The 20,242-nt window shown below is 37.1% G+C and overlaps 5 protein-coding genes across 12 annotated transcripts; 2 read left to right on the top strand and 3 right to left on the bottom strand.

Annotated features, from left to right (window-relative positions):
• The first annotated feature begins 333 nt into the window (after positions 1 to 333).
• On the top strand, positions 334 to 2,463 carry gbb (glass bottom boat). Its single transcript, XM_064686712.1, has 2 exons — positions 334 to 349; positions 403 to 2,463. The coding sequence occupies exon 2, from the start codon at positions 485 to 487 to the stop codon at positions 1,793 to 1,795; it is 1,311 nt and encodes a 436-aa protein (XP_064542782.1). The 5' UTR covers positions 334 to 349; positions 403 to 484; the 3' UTR covers positions 1,796 to 2,463.
• On the bottom strand, positions 1,958 to 7,712 carry bgcn (benign gonial cell neoplasm). The gene is made up of 5 exons (XM_064686710.1): positions 6,128 to 7,712; positions 4,288 to 4,644; positions 3,260 to 4,228; positions 2,519 to 3,206; positions 1,958 to 2,373 (listed from the first exon to the last, which is right to left on the bottom strand). Exons 1-5 carry the CDS (start codon positions 7,626 to 7,628, stop codon positions 2,241 to 2,243), a joined length of 3,648 nt encoding a protein of 1,215 aa, XP_064542780.1. The 5' UTR covers positions 7,629 to 7,712; the 3' UTR covers positions 1,958 to 2,240.
• Positions 4,694 to 5,567, bottom strand: Pym (partner of Y14 and mago). The gene has a single exon (XM_064686713.1). It carries the CDS (start codon positions 5,505 to 5,507, stop codon positions 4,899 to 4,901), a length of 609 nt encoding a protein of 202 aa, XP_064542783.1. The 5' UTR covers positions 5,508 to 5,567; the 3' UTR covers positions 4,694 to 4,898.
• Positions 7,713 to 9,406: 1,694 nt separating the features above from the next.
• TBPH (TAR DNA-binding protein-43 homolog) lies at positions 9,407 to 14,993 on the top strand. Of its 6 annotated transcripts, none has more exons than XM_064686968.1 (7): positions 9,407 to 9,727; positions 12,967 to 13,133; positions 13,260 to 13,607; positions 13,673 to 13,877; positions 13,943 to 14,571; positions 14,631 to 14,783; positions 14,843 to 14,993. In XM_064686968.1, the coding sequence occupies exons 2-7, from the start codon at positions 12,987 to 12,989 to the stop codon at positions 14,921 to 14,923; spliced, it is 1,563 nt and encodes a 520-aa protein (XP_064543038.1). In that variant the 5' UTR covers positions 9,407 to 9,727; positions 12,967 to 12,986; the 3' UTR covers positions 14,924 to 14,993. The 6 variants fall into 6 exon arrangements, with proteins under 6 accessions (XP_064543038.1, XP_064543035.1, XP_064543036.1 ...); XM_064686965.1 differs by having other exon boundaries at positions 9,408 to 9,640; positions 12,967 to 13,227; positions 13,297 to 13,607; XM_064686966.1 differs by having other exon boundaries at positions 9,408 to 9,644; positions 12,967 to 13,227; positions 13,297 to 13,607.
• Positions 14,994 to 16,119: 1,126 nt separating this feature from the next.
• Positions 16,120 to 19,152, bottom strand: Cpes (Ceramide phosphoethanolamine synthase). 3 transcript variants are annotated; one of them, XR_010436876.1, is made up of 3 exons: positions 18,869 to 19,151; positions 16,382 to 17,758; positions 16,120 to 16,323 (listed from the first exon to the last, which is right to left on the bottom strand). XR_010436876.1 is itself a non-coding variant. In XM_064687426.1 (2 exons), exon 2 carries the CDS (start codon positions 17,702 to 17,704, stop codon positions 16,574 to 16,576), a length of 1,131 nt encoding a protein of 376 aa, XP_064543496.1. In that variant the 5' UTR covers positions 17,705 to 17,758; positions 18,970 to 19,152; the 3' UTR covers positions 16,120 to 16,573. The 3 variants fall into 3 exon arrangements, 2 of the variants coding, with proteins under 2 accessions (XP_064543496.1, XP_064543495.1); XM_064687426.1 differs by having other exon boundaries at positions 16,120 to 17,758; positions 18,970 to 19,152; XM_064687425.1 differs by having other exon boundaries at positions 16,120 to 17,758.
• Between the last annotated feature and the right edge of the window lie 1,090 nt (positions 19,153 to 20,242).

The raw sequence follows: 20,242 nt of genomic DNA, 5'->3' as shown, positions 1-20,242 counted from the left end.
GAAGTAATTAATGGGTTTGGATTCGTTTCGCTTAAAAAGATATTGCCAATTAACTGTATATTTACTATATAGATTCTTGCAAAAATGGAATATCAACAGATTATGAAAAGTGCAAAAATTTAAATTCAATAATGCTGCCAGCATATTAATAATGGCATTTTTATCGAATTTATACAAGTATAAAATCATATTTAACGAACCGTAGAGCAAAAGAACCAGCAAACGTTGTTCAGGAGTTCTTACGCCCTGCAGATCATTGTAGCAGCCCTGCCAACTTGTGAGGAAATGCCTTTAAGAAAGAAATGCATCCATGGGATTAAGATACACACGACGAGCCGAATACAAGTGTGTATGTATTTTCGATGTACACATTAATAAAACTACACAAATAAAATATCACAGTAGAACGATTGCAGAAACAGCATAGGCTTCCATACAACTAGATGCCAGCAGCTTAATATAATAACTCATCGAGCGAAACATCATGACAGCATCACTTGTCGTTTTACCATCGCTTTGCTTGATATTAATTATTTTTACTGCACCCTATACTCACTCAACACAGTCTGGCATATACATCGATAATGGTAAAGATCAGACAGTCATGGAACGTGTGCTGACCGACGATGATAAGTTGGACGTCTCACATGAAATATTGGAATTCCTGGGCATTGCCGCTCGTCCTTCACACCACCGAAGCCACGGCTTGTCCCTTAGAAAATCGGCGCCCAAGTTTTTGCTTGACGTTTATTACCGCATTACCGCCGAAGAGGGTCTGGCTATTAAAAACAAAAGTGATCATAGCCGCTCGAAGCGTGATACAAATGAAAGCGAGCAGAATTTCATCACAGATCTGGATAAGCGTGCCATCGATGAGAGCGACATTATAATGACTTTCCTGAACAAACGCAATCACAACGTAGAAGAAATGCGCCACGAGCACGGACGCCGACTATGGTTCGATGTCAATAATATTCCCGCTGACAATTATCTAATGATGGCCGAACTACGCATCTACCAAAACTCTAACGAAGGCAAATGGACCACAACCAACAAACAGTTTACTGTCACAGTCTACATGTTACGCTCGGGAGGATCGGCCCCGAACATGCTCGAGCCGCTGTCCTCGGTCAACACAACAGGTGACTATGTGGGCTGGCTGGAGCTCAATGTTACGGAGGCGTTGCATGATTGGCGAGTAAATTCAAACGAAAATCACGGTATTTATATCGGTGCACATGCACTGAACAAACCTGACCGAGAAATTAAACTCGATGATATCGGATTAATACATCGCAGAACAAAGGTGGATGATGAAAATCAGCCCTTTATGATTGGATTTTTCAGAGGTCCTGAACTCATTAAATCCACATCTGGCCACAGTACTCCGAAGCGAACTAAACGCAGCACTCTACATCAGCGCAAAAAAAGTAAATCTGAGCCAGTAAATCCATTTATAGATAACTCAATTGAAAACACGCGAAGCTGTCAGATGCAAACACTGTACATTGACTTTAAGGATTTGGGCTGGCATGACTGGATAATCGCGCCGGAGGGCTACGGCGCTTTCTATTGCAGTGGAGAATGCAATTTTCCACTAAATGCACACATGAATGCCACAAATCATGCAATTGTTCAAACTCTGGTGCACTTGCTCGAGCCGAAAAGGGTGCCAAAACCATGCTGTGCACCAACACGACTGGGAGCATTACCTGTTTTATATCATCTCAACGATGAGAATGTCAACTTGAAAAAGTATAGAAATATGATTGTGAAGTCGTGTGGCTGCCATTGATAAAATTCAAACAGTTGTAAATCTGCTTTACCATTTCCGTGTATTCGAATATAGTACATGTACTTTCCGTAATAATCTCGAATATTTTTTTTAGAAATAAACCAAATGTATTATAGAAAAGAAATATTTGTTATCACCTGTTAACTTTCCGTAGTCACCGCATAAAACATTTTATATTTGTGTAAGATTATGAAAATGCATTTTCAAGTACACATTTTTTACTCAATTTAAACCGAAAAACTATAATAACACATAATTAAGTATTCTCGAGATTACATATGTGTAAAATCACTTCAATTGATGTATTTATGTAAAGGCAATGTATTCCAAGTGTATGCTTAAGTTATTTGGTGACTGAGTCTCGTAGATTGTCTTAATCATATTTATGCTATGGCTAACACAGAACGCCATTAATACTAACACATTGTAAACTTAACTCTAAATGTTATTTGTGTATCCAATGGTGTCGAAAAGCAAATAAATCCATAATTAAATTTCCAACCTTTTTGTCGATAAGAATTGACACAAGCCGACCATCAAAGCTGGGAGCTTTCACATTTAAAGATGCACAGGCCTGCCTTTAAAGCAATAGTATTGTATTGTAATTAAAATTTGTATGTATATATATTATCAATAAAATTTCTGATTGTAAACAACAGGAAATCAAACGTACAAAATTATATCAATTATATATAAAAAACAATATCCTATTGTAATACTTACAAAATGTCGCTCAATGGGATTGCATTCCTAAAATATTCTTTTAAAACAAATTCACCCTTTTGAATTTTCGCTCGGCTAATGCTGATCATTCTATCGGGTTTTTTTGAATACAAAATCACGTAAATATGTCTACGAGGTGATTCAATCGGCCTGGCAAACTTGCCTATGACACTTTCCATATAGGACGCATCGCTTTTTTTGTAAAACTGCCCAGGATTATCTTCTGTATAGAGCAAAAAATAATGTTTTTCAATATGGTGCAATATACTTTCAAAACCAGGTGCTCTATTCGTTAAAACAGTTTTTTCATCTGTTTGTTGCCAAGTGAAATGCGCATTGACACTTAGCATATATAATGCCGGTAGCTTTAAAGTGGGTCGAAAACCAATGTAGGAACACTCCTTAAACCCGGCAGCTGCGTCTTCATTTGCAAATATTATTGTCAACGCTTCGAACAGTGAATGTTGCGTCGAATTGGGCGATTCGCTTCGCCACTTTTCCAATTCGGTGCAGTTTTTAAGGAAATTATGATACACTTTGAAAAATTGTTGCCGCGTTTTCAACACCAGCTCGATATCGGACTTGGCCGCCACCATCCACATCCATTCGTCTATAAAGAAATGAATCTTGGTTCTATCCGACGGCGACTGAATCTCTGTAATCTGTCCAAGTCCCAATTTCGTTGAACCTGTAAGCAACAATAATATGAAGGTTAGTCTTACGAAACATGTTCAAGCTTACCCGCAAACATAGCTACGGCTAGAGGGACCACAACAGTTGCATACTTTATGTTGTTCTTCTGTTTCGTACAGACCATCCATTGCGTGCAAATACGGCGAGCAGATACTTTAAATGGTTCCAAGAAGTCCCGAAGTACCGTATTGGAGTGCAAATGAACCTTGCTTGACTGAGCCGAGTTGAGGTATATTTGTTTATCATTTACTGCGCAAATGTTGGGATACATGCCGCCAGTAAGGGCAGTTTTTATTAAAGGCCAGTTGCCCGATTTTATGTTGAGGTTTTGTATACTCAATTGACCTTGGCTGTGTATCAAATTAGCCGCTCGCAACGCACTCACGAGTCTGATGCGGGTTAAATTCAGCTGTTCCATGAGGCCATTTAGCATGAATTCGTACTCGTCGGTAAGGTATAAAGGTTGCTTGTCGTTTTTAAATCGGCTTTGCCATTCTTGAAACAGACGAACGAAAATCAAGTGATCTGAAAATTGGTCTTCCGCTAAACGAGCACGTTCATTTTTAATGCGATTTTGAATGTAAATGGTAAATCCATCCCATATACAGTCGATTTCTTCGTTTGAGGGTATGCTCAGTGGGTCCGATGTGATCAGCGAACTGACAATAGTTAATATCGGATCTAAGCATTGTAGCAAGATGCCAAAAATTAAAGTTCGGCCAAGTTGGCAAGGCACAGGAATATCAATTAGCCGACAGCCTAACCATGTGACGTCCTCAGATTCGTCTAACACATCAATCTTTTTGAGAAACTGCACAGTCTGGTGTACGTTTATTAATGGCGGCGGTGCAATAGTAAAGTTTAAATATTCACTAATAATCGTGTTTGGCGACAATAATTTGACAGTCAAACAGATTTTGTCCAATTGCATTGTCTGTAGCTGAGGCTTGCTCGTTCCGCTCAGCATTTGGAATGCATCTTTTGATATTAAGCGAAAACAGTGTTTTTCACAAACAGCTGAAAATTATATTTACTTAGATTTACATTATGCGAGCTAAACAAATTTGTAAACCAACCTTCAGCATCATTCAGAATCAATTGTCTCCTCAGCAGACAATCTTTTGCTACCCATTCATATCTGTCCTCAGTGCTGTTGCTGATACCGTCGTATAATGTTCTTTTCTGGCATGCTGTGTCTATTAGGTATTGAAAGGATATGGGAAGTGGCAAGGACTCGATTATGTCAGTGGATAAAACGACCAACTTATTTTCCTTGCGGCATTTGACTAAAGAGTATAAGTATTCCTTGTCCATGTTCTCGTGCAACAAGAATATGGAAAACTCTTGCAAGTTGCCTGTCAATAAATGACTTAACAACATATAGTTAAGTTTTACTATATGGTAAAAAGTCGGCAAAACGATCAATATGTTTCCTGCAAAATACAAGTGTCATAAATAAAATGAAAAGGTATACACAAAATGTAATATGCATAGTTTCGTATTTATTTATAAATTAATTTAAAAAAAAGGCCGTACTTGCTAATCGGGCAAAATGTTGAACAGATAAACGAAAACACACATTTTTAAAACAGATGTATGCAGTTAGCTGTCACAAATTAAAACTATTTAACAGACATGTACGGTATGTTGAACTTAACTTTAACACAAGTTTATTCAGTTAAAAGACCTATGTGTTCAGTATGGCAGTAGAACTCTCTTCGATTTTCTTTAATTGCTTTAAAATTTCCGGCTTCTTTTTCACCTTTTCCAGTTGATCTTTGTCAAGTTTGTTTATGTCGCCCGCCTTAATTCTACTTTCTATTAGCTCAATTTCGCGTATTTTTTTTCTCAATTTTTTTATTTGCTTGGCTAAATCAATCTCAAGGCCGTCGTCACCCAGCGTAAGGGTGTCATCCAAGGTATTTGTTAGTTTCGAAATTTCAGACTCATTTGGAGCATCACGGTTAATTTGGGAGGTTGTACAGATGGGCACTTCCGTAGCGTGGGATGTTGGCTTCAATAAAATTTTAGGTGACTGCCTTTCAACTTTTTTTACTTTAGCCTTCTCCTTTTTCTCGCGCTCTTTTTTGATTTCAGCTGCCAAAAGTGGACACATGCCGGGAGGCACTCCAGTTTGTCTCTGGGTAACAAACTGTTTCCCTTTGCTTTCGTACAGTGGAACTTCTTCCTGTGGCACGTAACCGTCTTTGACTCGGCGTGCTTTGCGCCATGTGCCATCTGGACGCTTAGTAGCCGGAATAACTTTGCCCTTATTACTTTCCAAAACTGTGTTCATTTTAATTAAACAACACAAAACTAAAGTATCGTTTCGATCAAAAATAAAATTGTAATGGAAATGTTAAATTTATCGATATAGAGACTTAGAGATGGACCAATTGAATGTATGTAGATATGTTTATAAACGATTTTTCGTGAATGAAAACGAATGCCCTATTTAAAAGAGAGAGAAGATATGTGTATATCTTTCATCATTCATAAATGCATTATTAATAAGTAAAGGGATTTGATTAATTGTATTTATTTTAATGACGATAAAAGTTTTTTTTTCAAATCACATGTCATTGGATAAGTGGATTAATAAGTAAATTACGGTAATTGCTGAGACAATTAAATACGGAGCATTTTACCCCAAATTACATAGATAAAATGATTGGAAATGAAACATAAAGAATCGATACTATCGATAATTAAAACGTTATCGCGACCTAATCGATAGTGATATCTAGAAAATACCCTACACTCTGCGCTAATTTTGTGTGCAGAATGTCCTAGCCTCACAATTCCCACTAGAGCACTCTTTTTTTCGGTCTCTGCCAGACTGAACACTTATATTTTATTGACAATTTATCAAAATCGAAGATCATACAATGTTCAATGATTGGGTTTTTATCTTACCTGGTGAGAAATCCGACTTTGTGCATATAAGATACATTAGATCGATGATAAGATCATAATCAACAAATTCTGGTTTGGCATTTCTGACAACATAACCGTGAAGCTCAAAATTTTCAAGTATATCAATACATTCCGCGTTTCCATTTAAAGCTGCAACAGTTATGGCGTTTTCATGTTGTGCGTCCGAAATGTATGGATTAGCGCCCATAAACAATAACAATCGCAGATGATTCGCTTTGCCCAGCTGGGAGGCAATCAAAATAACCGTTTTCCCAGTAACCGAGTGTTGATAATTAACCGGAACCGACTCATAATTGATTGAATAAAGAAATGGACGTATGGCCACATCGCTGCCAAGCTCCTCGTATGCCTGTAGACATTTATCTATTTGTTCATTTCTCTGGTTTTTATTTCTGAACACTTGCCGCTGCTTTTTGTAAATCTCTGGGCCTTTTTGAATATCAGTCAATGCAATAAGTCCATGGATATCTTCCAAGTAACAAATGTTAGGGCTAATCAGGCTCAGTGGCTCCATGCAGAATTTCGTGCCCTCGCCAAAGAAGTTCACAAATCGCATTGAGTCGCATTCTTGTGAAAGTAATATGATTCTAAGATTTCGATCGAAATTTAATGCTTGCTTCAATTCATATAGCAGAATGTCAGTATAAGGAGCGTGTAGGTGCACATCATTTATTACAAAGTGGCTAATTTGACTGCATTTTTTTGAGTCCTTGTTAAATAAGGAGCGCAAAAAGGCTTTGGCAGTTGTGTACACAACATGTGTTGCAGAGCTAATGATATTATACTGAGGCACTTGGATGCCCACAGTTTCGCCAATATTTTCACCCAAACATTGGGCGAAACGATCGCAATTGTATATTGCTAGAATATTATCTTTCTCGATGCAAATAACTTTGATGTTGATATTTTTAGATTCGGAATCTTCCAAAATTAATAGCGGCAGTAATATGGATTTATCCAAGCAAAGATTGCCATCAAACATGATAACTCGATGACCATAAATTGAGCCAAGAATGTCCTCGTGGTACGCGTACAGTGAGCCATTCCTCAAGAGCTTGCTATGTTTTTCCGTTTTCAGACGTACTGTTGGTTGCGTTAGAACTGTTAATGGAATATGAATTGACGGAACTTTAACACTAAAGTGACCGCCAAAATAGTCCGCACAATTTGGCAGCTCATCCTTTCCTACAACGTTTGTACGAGCCAGCAATGTGAACATGTCAACTATAGTTGAGGGAGCCAATGTCAAGGACTTTGGCTCTTTTATGTAGTGTTTGCATTTCCGTTTGAACACCTTTACACATTCCTGCCCGTTAATTAATGTGAATTGCGAACGTAAGCCCAAAGTATGGGCTGAACCAATAAGTATATTGTGCTCGCAGGTTCGGAACGTGCACGCAAATTGTTGACAGCAGCGCCGACCAGCGATAAAATATAATAATTGTTGGGGAATAAATTTAGTCCGGATTGTATGCTCCATAATTGATAGGCGTTTAAAGTTTATCAACAATTTGATGCCATGTAAGGAATAACTTGACTTAACTGGACTTGTCCGTTACAGTCAAATCCCCTAAATCAACTTGGAATGACGGAATAGAACACGAAAGATATGCAAAGTTTTGTTGATTTTTCTATCAGTTTTTAACACAGTGACCGACAAAAGTCTACATATGAAACCGAACTAGTCTAATACTAACAAAAAAAAATCTAAATGATGTACCTAAAATTTAATGCTTAAATTAAAAATAAGATCCACCACGAGCATCTATAATTTTTAAAACGAATTAATGAAGTTTAATTATGCAACTTAAGCATATTTATAAACAATTATTCAATCATTTTATTGATGACTTGTTTAAAATATCAAATTAAATTCATTTGCGCATATTCCAAACTTTTAAATAATAGCTATCAATTTTATGTTTATCTGATTTCATAGGAGAATTTTTAAAGGTGCTGTTAGTGGTATTTTAAAAGTATAAATATAATTATTGTAAATTGATTTTTTATTGGGCCGCATAAGCTGGTTTACTGGTTCTTAGACACCAAATAATCTGTATCGGAAGTAAATAACATCATCATCTGAATCATCCTATTCTGGAGCCAGGCTGACCTACTTTTTGTAATGAACACAACCTCGTCTCCCTTAAAGTAATGGGGTTTTCTCATCCTGCGTCGGCCATCATAGCTGGACATGCACTCGTTCATTACACTAACATTATGTCTACAGGTGCTCCGGCCACGGCAGCTTACCTTTCAGTTATATTCGGTTACATTTACTTTGTGGAGGCTGCCTTCATGCAGCTCAGGGTCCATCAGCTCGCGTACGAATTTTTTGCAGCACAAGGGTCAGCTCGAGTATTTGCGGTAGGAATTACCGCAAATGTTGTTTCAAAATAAACTTTATTTGGTCGGAATAAGTCTATTTCGAACTGTATTTTATTAAGTTTGCCACAAGGTAGATGTTAATTTGCTCAATGTTTGATACAAGTGTCCGTCCGTGAAGAACGAAGTCTTTCCCGGGGCGCAACGTATCTCCCTTCTTATCGACCCCTTAACTTCGGTTGCATACGCATCCCGTTCCCCATGGCCGTATTCTAAGCTGCAAAACATTGTTTTTAATTATTATATTGGACACTCTGAACTTAAAGAAGACTTCTAGCACTGGGAAGTAAACATCTTCTGTAGCCATGATTGATAGATGAGATCGTGGTGCACTGTCAAACACCTTACTGAAGTCAGTGAAAATTACATAAGTTTGCATTTAAGAAAGGAAAGCATCATTAACCAAGGAAGTAAATTCCAGCAGGTTGGTAGTATTTCACGGAGTCTTTAGGAGTCCATGTAGAACAGGGGAGACAACTGATTTGCAGAAATGCTACAAAGTCATTGAGCTGTCAGGAGCTCAAAACAAACAGACCTTGCGCACTAAGTGAGATACGCGTGGTACCGATCGCTTGGCTCTCGAGGCTCTGGGCATAATAAAATAGTCGCAAGCAATCATGGGGCTTGCTCACATTAAAATATTCTGAGTTCGATTATTCCTGGGCTTGAAGACTTTATATTGTAATTGTGAATTGTTTTATTAATTTTATACAAAAGAAATAAATATTTGATGTAGCATTCTTCAAATTTAATTTTCAACATTGGGAACGCGACTAAGTAACATCGATAGAAAACCGGTGCATCCCTAAGTCAATCATCGATATATCGGAGCTCTGTCGTTCGCTGTCGTTCGTCACTAGTATACATACAGAAAATTTTATCCTCACATTTTTTGCAAGGAGAAATGGTGTACATTACGAATTCAAATTTATTAAAAGCGAAATTGTAAATATTCTTTGTATTTATTACGCACTTATTAAACAGTGGATGTGCAGATTGACCTAGCGTGTGTTGTGTCGAGATTCGAGCGTGAAGAAAAGTGACTCCGATCTGGTTCTGACTGTGTGTGAATCTTGTGAGAGAGCGAGCATTAAAAGGAAATATTACGTGTGTGAGCTGTACTGAAAACATACATACATATATTGATTGAAGGCATTACATCTGTAGTGCTACTACTAACCCTTAATAAATAGTGTAAGAATTGTTGTATAACCATATAGGAGAGCCTTATCGCCAATCAACTTTTTTGGGTACATACACGCGTATGCGTTAGACCGCTTTTCAGATTGTACATGTGTACATGTACTCAATCGTGTGCATTAAATGTATGCATTTTTAAATAGATATTTATGTAAAAACGTGTACCGTTTTATACATATGCATATTACTGCATTAAATTATAAGTTATTATGTCTATGCCGGTACATGAAAATGTACTTTTACTTAAAAACATTTTCGTTCAATATGATTTAAAAAAGAAACCTTTTCTTCGGCACGCCGAGGAGTAAATATCCATGCAGACGTACATATATAAATCAGATGAGCCGCATATTTCCCTATTTTGCCACAATCGTTTCCATATTAGCTAAGTGGTCTGCTGATAAGATTTTACTTTTATGTTAGTACAAAAGTACAATTTGAAGCGATTTTTCTTATGAAAATTTTGTGATATAGTGCTCCGATGTTGATAGTATATTACAAATATATTAGGACAGCATAGCTTGTAAATGCCAAAATTGGTTAAGTTATCTATGTGTGTCACACATGTATAAAAATGAATATATGTATGTTTATTCTATTGAAGGAATACCAATTGCAGAATTGATATTTTATAACCAAAAATATTTTCTTTGAATTTATAGCATTTTGTATTTAAGCGTGGGTTTTAGTTTAAAATGGTGAAAATTCATGTGAAAATACATACATACACACACATGCATATATACACACACATTAATACATACGTATATACACACACATTAATACATACATAACCATACACATACACATACATAACCATACATACATACCCACACACACACATACATACATACCCACACACACACATACATAACTATACATACACAACCATACATACATACCTACAAACACACGCCTCCTGCCCCGCCCCCATGGTGGTCCTCCTCCTGCTCCACAGCTTCCAGCGTTGTAACCGCCTGCGACTAATTTATAGGTGAAGCCTGCAAGCCTTACTTACATTTTTGAGAATCGAGGAGGAGAGCAGCTTTAATAATTACGTTTACTTATTTCAATTTGCCGCGCAACAAGAAAAATTGGTCTGCTATTGGTATAGAAGACAATTTACATGCATACACACATACATATATATACACACATACATACATACACACACGCACACACATACATTTATAATTACATACACACATTTCAATTCAATCATTTTGTCATCTTAATCTGACAGCATTATTCGTATATATACATATATGTATATACTATAATTATAAAATATTGTATATTGTACCACATGAACTGCTGTTGGAACACTATATTATATAGCTCACATAGGAATAATCGGTCGAAAAGTGGGTTCTTGTATAAACAATCTATTAGTTTTTCAAAATATGTATATATTCACCCAACTGAGCAACTGCGAGCTTCCCTATTCTACACATACCTTCAAGCCCATACGCCACAATTCTGCAAAGGTATTTTATCTTCGGCGACTCGAAGATAGCAATTCTTTATTGTTTTCGGGGTATCAAAGTCTTCAAGGTAATGGGCGGGGTGGACACATAAATAAGAAAACTTGTTTTGGTTGATTTCCTTTTTGAATAACAACAATACTGAACGGTAAATTGTTAAAGTATATATGTATATGTTTTCTTGAGAACTCATAATTTTTAGTTAAGAAAAGTTCAGTTTATGAAGCTATTCAAACGTTTGTAACAGAAAGTATATATAATTGTTTCAAATTCAGATATAATAAGACTAGGTTCTAAGGTTGCAATGGATGCATTGCAATATTTAAACATGTATACTCCGTTTTGATATACTCATGTCCGCTTTTTTGTATGTTTCTTTTTCAAAGACGATTAATTGAATTGGCTACGAATATTTGAGAAATGTAGAAAGTCGTATGCCAAAGAGACTTTCAAGAAAACGAAATATATACGAATTTATTAAGAAATCAAGACCGACAACAACAAAAATAAAAAAAATATATATATATATAAAATGTGTTTACAAAGATTTGTTATTTGTTTGCATTATGTTATGTATTTAACTTTGTAAAACTTGTATATATCATAAAGCAAATATTATCGTTAGTTAAGCTCCTTATTTGTACATAAATCTGGGTACCTGCATTCCCCCTCTACTCGACGCTGTCGATGGGGTTGCTATCCATAACCACCCCTAAAGATGGAACCACCAACGAATTCTTAAAATCTACATTTTATAAAGTCTCACTTAGAAATGGTCAAAAATCAATAAAAAAGAAGACATCCGAGTGCTAAGTTAATTATAATTATATATGTACAAATATTTTTTTATGTCTTTATTGCATCTGATTGTAATTTTCTTGCATTTTTCTTTTTATATAATGCAAACTATATCAAATCTGCATCACCTTAATTAGCACATATTCAAAATTGTATTTATTATATTTGAAATGTTAATATCAGTATGCGTCCAATAGGCTGTGAGGTGTTTGGAAGACATGTAATTGAGTGTGTGTTTATGAATGTGTATATGTGTATGTATTTGGGTATATGTGTAATGTGTGTGTTTTTATATAAATAAATATATACCTCGTTTTTTTTTTCCTGCAAAACTCAACTATTTTGAAAGGAAAGTACGTCTCAAAGATTTTCGGTCGAAGTTTTAAGTTTCGAATCGGCTTCTACATTTTCAAATTTCTGCATAAGAATTTTATGAGTACGTGCTTCAACGAAAATGGAATTAATTAAATTTGCATAAGTAAAGTTTATTTTTCGGCTTCGAATTTGCTTTTTAATTCGATGGACCTTAAGTTCATTTTTAAATATCTATGTAAAGTATAATTAGGCTTCAGAGTTCAGGAAAATACAGGTAGAATACAATTTTCCATCGGAGGAAAATGAATAGAAAATTGATGTTTAAAATTTAAAGCAAATAACTTGGACCGAGCAAAGCCAGAAACTTCCAACTAGTTAATAAGAGTTAAGACCAACACAATATTTTGAATACCATGTTTTGTTTGTTTTGTTTTTTTACACATAAACGCATTTAGTAGGCAAATCAATGTGTGAACAATCTGTTGCGGAGTGAGTGAATACATTGAGGTAAAATCCAAATATGGGATTAAATTTGGAGTATATTAGAGTGATTTTTCAGTTGATTGAATGGTGTAGATAACATAGAAATCATATTAAAATGCATATAAATTGGATTAATATTTTAAACATTTTTAGAATTTTGAGAAAATCTCAAAATGGATTTCGTGCAAGTATCCGAGGAGGAGGGTGATGAACCAATCGAGCTGCCAGCTGAAGAAGATGGAACTTTGTTAATATCTACACTTCAGGCGCAGTTTCCTGGTTCTTGTGGACTTAAATACAGGAATATGGATTCGAAGGCTGTTCGTGGTGTTCGCTCTAACGAAGGCAGACTATTTCCACCAAATGTCGATTCGGATTGGGGAGATTATGTCTACTTTTGTGTGTTTCCAAAAGGTATACCAAATTTCAAAAGTTCTGTCCCACAGATCGACAGTGCTTATCGCCCCATATTGCCTCCCATAGAAAACAAACGTAAAAGCGATGATAACTTGGAAAATTCAACGGCAAAAACAAAACGTATTGAAACACGTTTACGATGCACTGATTTGATCGTTTTGGGACTGGCTTGGAAAACAACTGAAGACAGTTTACGTGAATACTTTGAGGGTTATGGCGAAGTGCTCATGGCACAAATAAAAAAAGATGTCAAGTCGGGCCAGTCAAAGGGCTTCGGATTCGTACGTTTCGGTTCTTACGAAGCCCAAATGCGTGTACTCTCAAATCGTCATCTTATCGATGGCCGTTGGTGTGAAGTAAAAGTACCAAATTCAAAGGTGATAATAAACTACCTTTGAGTTAAACTAAGCTTAACTCAGTTTTTTTTTTTTTTTACCCATAGGGCATGGGTCACCAGGTGCCATGTAAAGTATTTGTAGGCCGTTGCACGGAGGATATTAACTCGGATGATCTACGCGAGTACTTTTCGAAATTTGGAGAAGTGACCGATGTTTTTATACCACGACCATTTCGTGCTTTTAGTTTTGTTACGTTCCTTGATCCTGATGTAGCCCAATCTCTCTGTGGTGAGGATCATATTATTAAGGGTAAGCAATTAATTGAATATATATATGTATATATGTATATGTGTACAAATGTGTCATTTTATTAGGGGTGTCAGTGCACGTTTCAAACGCTGCTCCCAAAGCCGAGCAAAATCGGACCCATCAAGGCCAAAATTACAACTATAACTCTGGAAATAATTTCGGGATGCATTCATACCATCCTCAAGGAAATCACATGAACTCAGGCCGAAGCGGACATCATAGAGGTAATAATCAACACAATGCACACGGAGGTGATAGCACTGCAATCGGCAATAGTCACAGCAACATTGGCAGTGGTGGCTACGGAATGGGTAGCAATAATTTTGGTGGAAATATGGGTGGGGGTTACACAAACGGTAGTAATCATAATAGTGGTGGGAACATGAACCGCCAAGAAGGTGGTATTCCCTATAATAGGCAGAATAATTTTCATGGCATGAACCAGCCACACAATGGCAACGTAGGCAATGGTGGTTGGATGAACAGGGGACATTTGGACATGCCTAACCTACAAGCATTAGGCATAAATTCGCAAGGATCCAGCTCTTCCAATCAAGGGCAAAACATGAACAACCCTTTAGGCGTTGGACTTAATTTAAACTCATTGCCGATGAACCCTGCTTTGGTTGCTGCTGCGTTGAATCAGTGGAGCCTTCTTGGCAATCAGCTGCAAAATCAAAACCAGGATCAGCAGGCAAGCCTTCTATACACTATCATTGTTTCAAACAAAAAACTCTTTCAGTTACTTCTCAGGGAGGCAATTTTTTATCATGGATGGCTCAAAACAACGGGGGGCATTCCAACGCTTCTAATATGAACTCGGGCAACCGCAAAGGTTCTAACAATCCAAACAATTCTGGTTCTGGCGGCATGAACAAAGGTGATAACTCGGCTGCTAACGATCAGGTAAGAATTTGCCATTAAGATGCATTTCGAAACATACATTTTTTTCAAATATTTTACAGAATGGCTGCCCATCTGGTAACTCTTGGTCAAATCAGAGCAGCGGATCCCAAAATTCTGCGGAAAAATCAAATTTTCTCTAATTATAAAATATAAAAACTCTACCCATATGGTACCATTAATATAAAATAAAATAAAATCATTTTATCTCAACTATCGAACTTCAATATTTTTAACTATTCAATTTTTCCCAACTGGGAAAAGCCAGCCTCTTGGCTTAAATTAGTTTAAAGCACATTCACATAAAGCACGAAGAATCTTTCAAACAATTTTTATACCCTGCACCCAGTAAAAATGGGTAAAGGGGTATAATGCAAGTGTATGTAACAGGCAGAAGCAAGCATCTCCGACCCCATTAAGTATATATATTCTTGATCAGCATCAATAGCCGAGTCGATCTAGCCATGTCCATCCGTCCATATGTATGAACTAAGGGATCTCAGAACCTATAAGAGTTAGAGACTTGAAAACTAGTTCCTCTTCAGCTCGGATGTTTCCTTTGGGATTTCAGATTGGCGAGTGTTAAGATTTTTTAGTCTTTGCCGGACTGCCTCTAGGTGCTGAGCGAACAGTTGCAGGTCCTGCACTTTGGTGTCGGTTGCGTACCATCCCCCTGGAGGACCATGCTCATGAGGAAAGGTCTGTTGAACTGTAGCCGTTGGTATGCACCACTATCACACTGCTAAACGAGCTTGTTGCTAAGATGCCCAGCAATATGAAATTGGACTGGGCTACGAGACAGACTAACTACGAAAACAAGAGCTCTGTGAAAGCCAATAAGGGGGGCTTCATATGCCAAGTAAGCCGGTAACCACCGTCCAGCAGATTGGGATAAATGGATCTGCAATCGTATAGTAATGTGACGGCTCAGCTTATCTTTGATTTAGATATATGGTCTGTATATGGTCATCCTGTTGTGGGTGACAGCACCACGCCTCGGGTGCTACATATTTGCCCGTGCAGTGCGGCGCGTAGGATGGATGAGGCTCCGAAGAAATACTTTTACCTGAAGTCCCTAGGCTTGAGCGTCTCTTCACATTACAAAGGATGAGCTCTAGAAGCAGATAGTTAAGGCAACGACAATCTATCTGGTAGAGACGCTGGCAGAGCAGCCTGTAATGCAGGTTTGGTCGAATGTATATGTCGGACACGATGTCAGTTGGCTGTTAAGCGCCTTAAGTGCTTAAAGGCAAAGACCCTCCAGCGAACGAGTCTATTATAAACACGATCTGAGACTATAGAAGCAAAAGAGAACAGAAGCGCATGCAGAGCATGAATGTAAGTATCATAAATTTATAAAGATAAGTTGTTAAATAATAGCAAAATAATAAAGATTCCAGCGTAACGTACCATATCATACAACACCTTCGAAATAGTTGTTTATTGGGATGCTTAAAATGCCCAAGTCTGGGTGCTAATAATGGATTCGGGGTATAAACTAAATATAGATCAAATGAAATCATAAATTGTCGCTTTTGTGCTCCTCTACAAACGAAACACACATTAACTGTAGAGGATATGTTGCACGCAAATAAGTGCACGTTTTTGATCTACTTGCATAATTATATATTTGACAGATACATACTAAAGTATTTACCCTAAGTTGCACAATCACAATGTATATGTAGTTTGCACACAAACACAATTTAAAATTATGGATACAGGGTATAAAAAGGCATTGTTGATCTCGACTACAAAAATATTATTGTATTTTCAGTAATATATAGTTAAAATCACAGTGAGATGTTACTGCACGCTGATGAATTAAATATATAGTTCTGGGCCTCCAATATGTGCATTTCAGTTAAGCAAATGGCAACTAGTAAGATTATATATCCACTGTAACGTATCGCTCGTAGAAAGTCCCATAATTTGTCACAAAAGATACTAAGCAAAACACAATGAAGCAAGGCATGCACGTTGACAATGCGCCACATCCAGGCCACAGAAAAAAATAATGTGGACTTAAATATATAGTTCTGGCACTGGTACTGGCTGCTGTTGACATCTTCTCGCTCCAACATATTCTGATAGACGGCGATATAGCGATTCCACGCCGTAGAGCTTAGTAAAAGTTGGCCAGTAAAGCTAATAACATTTTTCGCAACCTTGCGCGTGGTTGCCTTAATTTTAGGAATAATCGTTGGCTCTGGAGTTTTGGTGTCGCTCATTGGAATTATTGAGTAGCCTCGGCGAGGTGGGTTACTTTTTAAAAAGAAGAATATGCCAAAAAGTAGCGCAATGCAACCAAGTCCATCGCACAGTCCGTCAACATAATAGCCAGACGTTCCAATCTCCGACCGCTCACCGCGTATATGTTTCCTTACACGAGCCACATGGCCGTCCAAATCATCAAGGAACGTGCGTATCTGAAAGAGCAGTACACCAAGCCGCCTGTATCCCAAGCTATCGGAGGCAACAAGTTTTCCCGATACGCAAGCTACCACAACATGAAAAAATGATATCATGTTGGGTGTTATAAACGTCGACTGCGAGATGCCAACCACATTGTCAAAGATTGTTGCCAGCGGTGCGAATAGATAGTGATTGGTATGATCCAGCAGTATCGCTTTGACCGTAATATGACAAAGTGGATTTATATTGCATGATATCCACGTATAATCTTCGTAGGACGGTTCTTTTTCAACGGTGGGTGGTTTCAGGCCGCTGCTCGAATCGGATGCCAAATTGGTTGGTTCCATCGACGACAATGGCGTTGTCGTTGTATTGATGTGGTAATTTCGGTTGATAGCATAATTATGAATTCGCAGATACAGCTCAAAATCCATAAACACATAAAACACTATTAACAGAAACAAGAGCGTTAATAGTATCTTGCTTATTTGTGAACTGGGGCCAATCATTTTTATGCTGTGAGGTAGATATCATCTATAAATTCTTCAACTCTCAGTGAATAGCTAAAACGAAAAGAAACAAATTGAATTAATTTTTTAAAAAAATAACAATAACAAGAATCATTATCTTCGGCACGCCCAACATTCAATACCCTTTTTGTCTATTGGAGATATGTGAGAATAATGAAATCAGAGTAACAAATTTCTTCTTTTTATTGTTAAATTTATTTTTATTGCTGCTAAAGCAGAAGAGGGTTCAAGGTTCATTCGTCAAGTCGGGAACTCCCGACTAGAGCCTCTTATGGATTTCGGGAGAATGGACATATTCAATACTGAAATATGTAAAATCTGTGTGTACTATACGTGAGCCTACGTTTGGTGCATCTAGCTTTTATAGACTTTGATGTATACTTAAAAAGCCAAGTCTTAAAATGGATTTAATTGTTATTTTGGAATTATGAAGAGACAAAGTACATGCAAGACATGATGGAAGAATATATGCATATTTCAAATTTCAAGTCTCTAACTTTTATAGCTTTGTAGTATTAAAATAGCTGATCTTGTCAGAATCTCTATCATATTCCATGTGAGGGCAGCCTAATCAATGTGTACCCTTATCTGGCAGTTTGTTAACGTTTACATAAGGGATACCTTTTACGTGTAAAAAGCCACAGCCAGAGATTGAGCAAAAGAGCCTTAAGCAACAACGTTTTTTTTTTGTACAAAACTCAATTTGCAACCGGAGCTATCTATAATAGATATGTATGTAAATATATAGAAATATAAAAAATGACATGTTTACTAACAGAAACCATCTATGTATATAGATTTAAAACTTATAAGCATAGACACAGACATTGCTTTAGCGACTATCTTTTATGCAATGACACAGAACTACATATAAACACAACCATAAATACATACATATGTACGTAAGTGTATATTTGTAGTTGTATTTTATAGTATGCCCATACCATATTTTATGCAATGACACAGAACTTCGTATAAACACAACCATACATACATACATAACTGTATAGTTGTAGTTGTCTTTTATAGTATGCCCATACCATACATGCATTTATACGTACTGTATAATTTTGGCGAGTTACTCTGTGAAAGATAATAACCCATTGAATTACTATAATCAAATAAAAAACTTTAACTACTTACTACCGATGTGATACACTTTATATTATTTACATTAACACATTTCATTTTCGATAAATTAAAATATTTGTTTATATGATAATTAATCATATATTTGTATATACCATATGATCATACATATTATTGTATGCAATTGGTTAGATAGCTTTTGCTATATTTTATTTTGTTTATTATAGTTTTTCGTAAGAAAAGCGGCTATGCTCGTCCAATTGTAAATCGGTAATCAACTTTTGCGTTAAACTGATATTAATTTAATCTTTTTCTTTTATTTTACTTGTGTATGTTTGTATGGGAAAAGTAATAATTCTTTAATTATACTATGATTAAATCGAGTGTATTGACGCAGCTATTATCGATAACTTTTTTTTTTATATTCCCACCTTGCGCGTTTTGTATCAAGGCATTTGAAAAGAATGCCGTTTGGCGCTGATACTGTTTAATTAGGGCTGCTATGAACTTAAAAAGTTTTAGATATTGAATTCACTCGTTAAATTTTAGCATTATTTTATTAAAAAGAACTTAAATAATTCGTATATGTACAACTTTTTGTTCTAACTTAATGACTGACTGACTGATCGGTGATAAACGCACAGCCCGTACCTTCTTTAGCATCCGCTCAGCCTCAAACTCACACTTTATGGAAAATCCATCACTTCTTGGTGGAAATGGGTATCAAAGATTTGGTGGGTGGTGTTACCGATTCAAAATCATTTCTAAGAATCTCTGTGAAAATTCAGGGTCGGGGTCATAGTAGCGCCGACAAACCTCTGCGGCGGATACGGCGGTGCAACCTCCGGCAGTGCGAGCTCCGGTCCCGGGGCTGACAGGGGACCTTCCGTTTCGATTGGACTTACGGTCCCTGTTTCTTTTATGGAGGCGGTGGGCTTGCATGGCTTCGACGCGAGCCGCCGAAGTTTCTCATCATCCACCGAATCGCAGGCTGTCGCTCAGGTCGCCATACCAGGCGACATTGGTAGGGAAGATGCCGGCAGGGGGACGGTGGTGGCTTCACCTTGACCACCAGCAACTTAACCACCATGTGTACAGAGTGTGGCGGAACGGGTGAGGCGGCTCCTCCTCCTGTCGTCGACCATAATAAGCGCTTCCATGGCGGGGGTAACGCTAGTGGCCTCCTGTGCCGAGTCCGGGGAAAGGCTATATGTTTCCCCTGCATGCATCTTCGTCAGATGAAATAAAATTTGCTTCGGGGTCTATCTGTGAATTCAACTTATTTGTTAACATATCTATTACTTAACCGAAAATACACTGTTCTCGCAGTGCGGCTAACATTCCATGAAATCTGCTCGTTCTATTCTACTTAGATTAGCTTCATCTACGAATTCAATCTACAGGAAAGTAGAGTGTCGCTGTTACTCT

The sequence above is a fragment of the Drosophila montana genome, unplaced genomic scaffold, assembly GCF_035044405.1.
Source record: "Drosophila montana isolate Dmon_TW-CO22-7 unplaced genomic scaffold, ASM3504440v1 contig_3200_1, whole genome shotgun sequence".
Lineage (NCBI taxonomy): Eukaryota > Metazoa > Arthropoda > Insecta > Diptera > Drosophilidae > Drosophila > Drosophila montana.
The sequence above is the reverse complement of the archived record's forward strand: the minus strand, read 5'-3'. Positions and strand labels throughout refer to the sequence as shown.